The sequence below is a fragment of the Pelecanus crispus genome, chromosome 5 (genome assembly GCF_030463565.1).
Source record: "Pelecanus crispus isolate bPelCri1 chromosome 5, bPelCri1.pri, whole genome shotgun sequence".
Lineage (NCBI taxonomy): Eukaryota > Metazoa > Chordata > Aves > Pelecaniformes > Pelecanidae > Pelecanus > Pelecanus crispus.
In genome coordinates this window covers 55,170,128-55,178,793 of record NC_134647.1, presented here as the reverse complement: position 1 = coordinate 55,178,793, position 8,666 = coordinate 55,170,128, and the positions used below count along the sequence as shown (strand labels likewise).

Genomic DNA, 8,666 nt, shown 5'->3' with positions numbered 1-8,666 from the left:
CAGAAGTATCATACAGTACTGTCCTACAGCTATAATACTAGAGGATACAATTAAAAAGGCATTTATTTGACTTGATTCTACTTTCCAGCACACTGTGGGCAAGGAGGTGGTGCGACGCAGCTCTGATATAAAGAATGCACCTTTTCGATAAAACTCTTTAATCTGGTAGGGTTTTTTTTATTCTCATGGCACAGTTCTAAGTGCTCGCTGCTGTATACAAGCATAAGCTGGAAACCGTTTAAAGATCACTCGCATCATATAAAGATAGCTGGACAGAGGTGAACAGAACAAATTTGACTATTGATGCAATGAACCTTTCAACTCCAGAGGTGAAGGAATGAGGGGGGGGTGGCTGTAGAGAACACAAGTGGCCAAGTAGCATTTTCATATGGTGATCTAAATACAGAATATTGTCATCCAAGAAGCAGCAGCCAGCAAAGCACTGCCTTCAGAGGGAAATTCAACATCAGCAGCATTATTCTGTGTTAGGTTAGGTTAGATGTTGCATGGCAAAGGCAATTTTGCCAGCTATATGAACCCCTCTATTACAAGATAGAAGCTTCTTAAGTCACTGAAAAATTAACACACATTACTTGGCCCAGCACCATCTTCAGATCTGCATGTTCTCATACTTATGGGTTTATAAAAAGAAAAATAGCAGCTGAAGATCAGAGCCTGAAGAAAATAAGAGAATTCATCTTGTTGGCTAGGAACATGCCTCCCCGACCACCTTCTTCCCCGCCACTGCTATGTCTCAATTTTTTTTGACTTTGGGAAGCATACAGGTGTGTAAGCCAAAACACACGCACACGTGTAGAACGTGCACACACCAAAAGCAGCCTTCATGCTGTTAGAGAAGATACAAGCCCAAAGAGCGTAGAAGCTCAGCTGGATAAACAGCAGTTTACATCTAACTGCCGATAGCTTCTATGTCCCTTTATGCTGTTCAGAGCCCTGCAAGGAGAGAAGACTTGTCTTTGTCCTTTGGGCTACAAATTCACGCTGCTGTCATCTCACCCGCCCTCCCCTCTTCCCCCACCTCCATAGAAACACAGCCTCTAAGATTTTGTTTCTTCGGTTTTGATTGCCTGAGGTTTGATTGGTCCAGTTCTAACAGGTTTTGTTGCTGCAGCAGGCGCAGGGGTAGGCTTTTCCTCGGTTTTGTCCTGGCAGACTCCTGAAGAGTCAGCAATTGCCTCGGCAGGTTTGCTCCCGTTCTCATCCACTTTCTGCGCTTTGCCTCCTATGGGTTTGCTCTGCTGCTGCTGCTCAGAAAAGAACCTCTGGGTGGACTGAAGCACCTCTGCTCTCTGCTTTGCCTTAAGGAAGGGAGAAAATATGTTTACTGAAGACAGGGCATAGGAATAAAAGTGACTTCACAAAAGTTATTCCTAAATGAAAGAGCAAGGACTGACCACAGCAGCCAGACTTTCCCAGAAAGGCAGTGTCCATCCAGCTGCTTCCCAAATGTCACCGCATCTGGGTGCTTGACTTCTCAGTAGTAGCTTAACATCATGCCTAGGCTTCCCTTGCTCCTCCTAATCCTCGCCCCAGAAAACAGGAGCAAGGACAACAGTTTGAAGCATGATCTAACATCTTTTTATGCCACTATTACTGCAGAGCTTAAAAAGTATAAACTCTGCCTACAGTAGGCTCAAACCAAAGCTTCACACCTCAGCTGGAGTCAGACACAACCAGAAGGCGCATGCATGACGTCACCCCAGCTACGCAGGCGCTGTTAGCACCGAGGGCCATGCCAGCTGTCTTTTCTCCTGCCGCGTGGCCTGGACTTCCTGAGCGCAGGGGCTGTATGACAGCAGCAGGATCTAGTCTGAGCACCCACATTTTTTCCCCCTGTTGTTCTGGAAACAGGCTTCACAGTCTGCAATGGGGATGCAAGTGAACCTGGTTCAAGGTTGCATTATATGTGAGCTGAAGCCTTATCTGCTTCCCACTCAAAGCGGGCGCTCACTCCAGGAAGCACAAACTACTGCCTGGCTTCCTTCAAATCCCTCCTCTGAATCCTACCAGTAACCTTGACCTGCACCTGTGAAATTCAGCCACTGACTGAATTTCACTGACTACATGTTTCAGTTACAGTTTTACACTGGACCTTTCATTTGTCACGGAAGCACTGTGCAGACCATGTGCTTCAGACCAAGCACTTGGCTTTCCTGCGCAGACTCAGGCAAAGCAGGAGTTGTGTTAAGAGTTCAATCTTTTGAAAGCTGCACAATTAAGCCCAATGCAGTCAAACACCTTTTTTAAAATTAAGAAGACATATCTTAATACAAGAAACTCCAACTACAATACAGACACTAAGCCTCCATGTACCTGTATTTTATGCTTTTTTACGGAAAATGGGATTAGGCGGGACAGGAATGACAAAACAGCCAAAGCCTGGACAAGAGGTCTTGGCTTTAGTACTGTGCAGTTGCTCCAAGGAACTCAACCAGCAAAGTAGAAAATAAACCTGTGAACTCTGGTGTACAGGACTGCAGCAACAGTCTGATTTTACTGGAGCCAGATGGACACCTGAAATCTTCTGCAGAGATTTCAGCCATCTCCTGAGGTTAAGGCTAGAAGACTGGATGACTTGATCACAAGTAACCAAGCGTGACAGAATAACTCACATTCTTTTGAACAGTGTTTGCAGGGAGATTCAGAAAACCAGGACTGCCTATTAGTATTTGCTATGACTGGCTAGATTCAATTCATAACACAGACTCAAGACAATATACTAAGCATCACCTGGTCACTCTACAGCTACCATAAACAGATGGTAGAAAACTAAATGGACCAAATACCTAGAATTTAAAGGGTAATCAATTCTCCTGCAACCAGACATAACCAGAAAACACACACACTTTTGCACCTCAATGCACAGGTTACAGCAAATGACAGTAGATTAAGGAGCTCCTTAGTACCATCTATTCATACAAGCAACTTATTCTGCAGAAAACAGGCTCAGTGTACAACAGAGTCCCTACACAGATGCCCCATATTGCAGTCCTGCCTTGGTAAGAAGACTTTGCCTCAACATGAAGGGTCCCGAAGTGCTTTAACAAGTTAGATGACTCATCACCTGCTACTGAAATGCAGCCACCTCTTCTGTGGAGTGTACCATGTTACTGCATTCTACCAGAGAATTAATCACAGGCATTTCAAACCACTGGGAAGTGAATTCTCCAGAGTCACCAAGGAGCAAGGCTGGCTGGAACAGGAGGGTTCACGCTGCTGCTCAGAGCTGAGGAGGCAGATGTCAAGTGACAGCCAAACAGCCAGGTTTGTAGGCTTCACTCATGCAAAAAATCCAGGCTCTTGAAACCTAGTTGTCAGATTGCCTTTGACAGCAGTGGCAGCTTCACAACTGCTGACCATAAGACCACTCGAGAAAGGAAGCTCCCTACAAATTTTTTAGTCTGAAGTTCTTATTTAAAAAAAGAGGGCTTAGAGAAGGTCTGTGTTCAGCTGTTAAAGGCCCAGCTACCGGCTTTGGGTCCAGAGGCATTTTAATTAAGACATGATTTGCAGACACATTCCTGCCCTACAAGCTGTCAAGACTGAACTGGTGTCAACAGCACTGCTGTTCAAATACTAACCTTCATGTCTCGTTCAGCCTTCATCGCAGCCTGGGCCTGATTGCCTCTGGCTCCAGATACTGATCCACAAAGACCTCTGGCCACACGCGGTAAATGAGGGTGGCTCACAAGGCCTGTGGTCATCTGAGACGGCATCTGACTATGCAGTACTATTGGCAGCCTCTGAACAGGCGCTGGGAAGGTGTTAGTATATGGGGCTCTTACCAATGGAGGGAGCGCATTAGGCTGAGAGAGGATCTAAGCGGGGGAAAAACAACAAAAAGACATTTTGCAATTAGAAAATTGCCAACTAGGTTGCATGTTGGCATTATCTTAAAGGGGGAAGAGTTGCTGCCCTGCTGTCAAACTGATGTCAGGAAAATAGGTTTTTATGTTAAGAGAGGCCACGCTGGGAACTCCAGAAAAAAACCAGCCCTGTAGCGCTGCTGTGCCTGACAGCAGTACCAACAACTTAAAACCAGCAGGTAAGAAGGGAAGAGACCCATGCAAGGCAGTGGAGGAGTCACTAGTGAAAGGCAGGCCTGGAAAGGCTAGGTAGTTTCTGCCAGTGGCAATCCAAAAAATCAAATCTCAAGTCCTGCAGTCAAACACTCCAAATGCTAAAAGACACACAGAAATATCCTACCTTTTTAGAGAAGCTACATTTCCCTAGCAGCCTGGGTACAGCCACCTGTAACAGGGATGCACCACCCTTGTAAGCTGTGCTCCCTGGAATGCCAGAAACAAATCAAACCCTTTGCCATCAGCCCTGCTTTGTATGGACTGTATGACCTCCAGAGACCCTTTCCAACCTGAACTGCTCCATCAGTACTCCAAGCCACATCTCAGACAAACAACTGCAAATCTGCTTTGTCTTTAAACATTCAAAATACGCACTGGGACCCTTCTGAGACATGAAGCTTCTCCCCTTCCCCAACCAAATGATCCGTTTTTGCAGGAGAAGGTGCATTACAGCTGCATGGGGAAGCCAGCAGAACAACCATCTGTTCTACATCATTCACAACTTGTATTAAATTTCTCAGTGTGCACAGAACTCTCAAAATTAAACACACCACAAAATCTGCACTACTAATTAGCAAGATCAGAGAGGTTGTTTTTTTTTTTTTTTGCCTTTGATCTTGAAATCAGTTTTCTCACACCATTTCATTTTAAGGATTCCATTTTCTATCTCCCCATGATAAAGCCTGAGGAAACACAGACAAGTTACAGTCACCAGGTCATACAGAAAACCAGATTTGTTTGTAGGAAGCCACCAGTCACCTACCTGTGGTGCAAATTGCGCAGGAAATGGCTGTGTCATTCTCACAGCAGCAGCCGCTGACTGAAACTGCTTCTGGTACACAATGCTGTTCATTTTATTGGACTGATTGTTAGGACTTGTAGAACTGGCCCTAAAGAAAAGAACACCAGTTAGAATCATGCTGCTCTTAGAGGATGCTTCTGCCTTTGATTACAACTTAACTAGAAATTCAGCATTGGAGGGGGAAAAAAAAAATCTCTTAGAGAAGCCAGTATCAGATATTCTTCTGTATCTACCATTAGTTTGAAATGCAAACAACTCAGAACCTAAGAATACAAAGAGAAACCATAATCAGAAATATTTAGGATATGGAGAGATTCCAGGGTAAAGTCTGTATGAAAGAGACCTTTCCCAAAAGTATTCGTAACACAAATACTGCTGTTAAAAGCATGTTCCCCTTCCCATCCGTGCTATCTTATGTTCAGTCCTACCCCTTACACTGTTTGCTCTATCATGTCAAGTTCAGAGCTTGTCACAAACAGGCAAAGCATCCACAGCAGAAGCTGCCATGTACAGCTGCTTCCACTCTCACCTGTTGTCAACTATTTCAAAACGCACTTGAACAGATTTCAAGAATTCACAGAAAACGCTCTCCCCCTGTTTTATTTGGCTAAGAACATGACCCTCCATTAAAACTTTTAAGAGGTGTTGAATCACCATGAATTAAATGAAGCCTGAAAGATTATCTGGGGGAAGGGCACCAAACAGCCCTCAAAGAGAAAAGAGTGAACAGCCTTCTTTAGGAAATGGAGCTTGATTTGCAGAGAGCTCTCATGCAGAGTGTGTGGGTGACACACTTAACGTAAAATGACCAGCAGGGCCCCAGTGGCAAGAAAGCCAGCTACACTCAATACACACCAACATTTTGTAAGCTTAAAGAAGTCTCTGTTTAGTTTTCACTTTGAACTCTTGAGATCTATTATGCTTTTGTCCATCTTTCCAGTAGCTCTACACTTAACAGCAAAAGCTTATGATGAGCCCTGCTTTGGTTGCTAGGAGAAGAGACATCTGATGTGGAATCTCCAGGATATACACCACCGAGTCAATTGTCCTAAACGCTGACTAGCTTGCAAATTCAAACTTCTTCTTTCTTATCCCTTCACTTATTTCTTAGGTGAAGTACTGGAGGCATGACTTCATCATTGAGTTCAAACTGTCATTTCTACTCCACTAGAAAAGCCTGAACACTGTCAGTCTGCTACACTGAAAGCCACCAAATACAGTTACTATGCATGGGAGCACAGCTTTCAAGAACAAAACTATCTTGTAGCAAAGTTCCATTTTCAAGTTCTTTCAGCCCACTAACAACCTCACCCACAAGCAGCCCAACAGGTTTACCATGAAGTGCATCTGCATATGAGCAAGATTCTGTTAATTCTATCAATTAACCAAACCTGCCAACAGCTTACTAATTTCACTTGCAAGCAGCTTATAGATCTTGCAACAATTCTTAGTTCTCTAACAGAATTGTTGCCACAACTGCAGTGTAAGCCTTTAAATCTTTTTACTTTGAGCACCACAATTAAGATAAACTGTCTTAGAGTTTTATCCCAAAGTACATCTTCCCTGCCACTTCTGTGCTTTCCTGGTACAATCCCAGGTCATTTTACACGACTTGTTAGTTTTGTTTAATAAAAAAAAAAAATTTTTAGCGTTTTATTTCAGAGGTATGTACTTCCAGCCAAGTATAGCAGGTCTGATAACCTACTGGAATGCTGCTTTTAAGCTAAGATTAAGCACTGTATTTTATATTAGCAGCCCCTCACCTCATACCTTTCAGAACTGGCTGCTCATGCATGACTAGGTACATTTTCTAGCTCTGATTTCAGGAATTTTGAGCTTAAGAGAGATTTACCGGAAGGGACTGGAGGTTGGAGTAGTACTTCTACCAGTAACTGGTGGTGTTCCAGGTTTAACGTCAATGCCACCTCCAAAGGCCTTCAGGTCCATTTCTGATATCTGAAAAACACAGCAATTGACATATTAACTCTAATTCAAAGAAAAATTATGTTTACAAAGTAACTGTTAGCTTACCTCACAATTTTCTCAATGAAAACAGGTCACTTAAGTGGAGGTGAAAGCCAGATTGCCAAACAGCTTCTTTAATTAGGACAACCCCAGCACCACAAGCACCTCTGTGTACAATTTTCCTGCACTATTTGGCACTTCCAGCAATGGTACTGGCTTTCTAACTTCCTGCATAATGAAAGGGAATTTGTGACTCATTTCACATACTTGGCCCTAAAAAAAGTTTCAGGGTTGGAATTTCCTTCCCCATCTCAGGTACCACGTGAAAATATTTAGATATAATCCTGAAAAATGCTGAAGTGAAGAATGCCATAAAATAACCCATTTTATAAAAAAAACCCAAAAGCACAGCAAAAACAGAGCTGTCATTCATGCAAAAAATCTCCAGACTCTAATTGGAGCAATGAATCTTGCGTGTTATTTTGCGGATACACTCAACAGAATAAATTAGTCTCTGGAACAGTACCTTTCCACACACAGCCATGAAGCATAACGACAACAATAAATCAGTTAGAAGTGAGTGGCTGTTTTAAGTTGACTTTCTTTAGCAGGAACACGATGGAACCCTTAACAAAGGGCAGGAAAGTCACTTAAGGCCACCATCCCACTGCAGTCCTTCCTCATTTCTTGTTGAAATGAGTGATCATTTTCCAATGACAACTGTAGCAAGAAACATGCTGCTGCTTGGAAGATGGGCTCATAAAAATTATAAAGGTGAAAAGGTTTGGCCAGATCCTATGGAGCTAGAAAATGGCATGGTGCAAAAATCACCATATACTCTGGTGGGTGACAGGATGAAAACCTCATCTAGGTGATCTGGAATTCTGGTTGCCATTACTGTCCAAGACATGGAATTAACACCCAATAGAGGGTTTGTTTGTTTTGTTTTTTTTTAAATCACAGCTGTGAACTGTTGGGACAGCAGGGTCATTTTATACTCAAAAGCACCCTAAAATCTAGGCCACAAGCTGTAAGGATTTCCGGTGCAGCTCCAGAGCTAGATTACTCCCTGCACTGGGAAAAGACCTTGCTGTATCTGACAGAAAGCTTAGCTGTGTTCAAGTCCAGTGTTATCACCCACTGCTCACCTGAAAGTATGCTGCAACTGCGTTGTGCTGCACACTATCCGAAAATCCCAGGTGCCTGTAAATCTGTGATTCCATCTAAGACAAGAGACCTTGTGATTGGAAGCCAGCTCCACACATCCCCTCATTAGCAGTTACCACAGCAGCTCCAGACAAAGGAGAGAATTCCCTCCTAGGTATTCAGGTTTCCTGCACTACTTCAGTATTATCTCCTTACTGGAGCCGTCACTCAAGGAGAGTCGTCTTTGGTTGCAAGACCACCTTTTTTTTTTTTTTTTTTTTAAAAATACACATCAAAGGTCCTGCCTTGCATACAATGCTACGTTCTCAATATGCACCTTGCTGTGCTATTCAGAAGAGCAGACCCCCAGCAACATTAGTAGAGTTTAATTCTGGCTTAAGGTCACAGCTGATACAGAGTCCATTGAACCCCCAAAACTCCAGTTTGTTGCACTGGAAAGACTTGATCCCATACAACTTGCTCAAGTATGAGACCAGAAACAAAGCGACAAACACATGCATGACCAGAATTGGAAACCAGCCCTGACAGTGTAAGGTTGTTTGCCTGCTGCTCTAACAATGGCTCTGTACTATTTTCTACATGGCTTCTACATGAAATATCCTGCTAGTCCATGAAGTCATTATCAAACT

At 43.4% G+C, this 8,666-nt stretch overlaps 1 protein-coding gene across 6 annotated transcripts in view; it reads right to left on the bottom strand.

Annotated features, from left to right (window-relative positions):
- Positions 1 to 1,039: 1,039 nt before the first annotated feature.
- The window catches only part of PRRC2C (proline rich coiled-coil 2C), a 76,261-nt gene continuing 68,634 nt past the window's right edge, over positions 1,040 to 8,666 (bottom strand). For 4 of the 6 annotated variants that reach the window (XM_075711567.1, XM_075711570.1, XM_075711571.1 and 1 more), the window contains 4 exons: positions 8,019 to 8,093; positions 6,758 to 6,861; positions 4,867 to 4,993; positions 1,040 to 1,319 (listed from right to left, as the gene is read on the bottom strand). In XM_075711567.1, the coding sequence (XP_075567682.1) occupies positions 1,059 to 1,319; positions 4,867 to 4,993; positions 6,758 to 6,861; positions 8,019 to 8,093 (567 nt within the window). In that variant the 3' untranslated portion in view covers positions 1,040 to 1,058. The remainder of the gene's footprint in view (positions 1,320 to 4,866; positions 4,994 to 6,757; positions 6,862 to 8,018; positions 8,094 to 8,666) is intronic. The other 2 variants (XM_075711568.1, XM_075711569.1) reach the window with 1 other exon arrangement.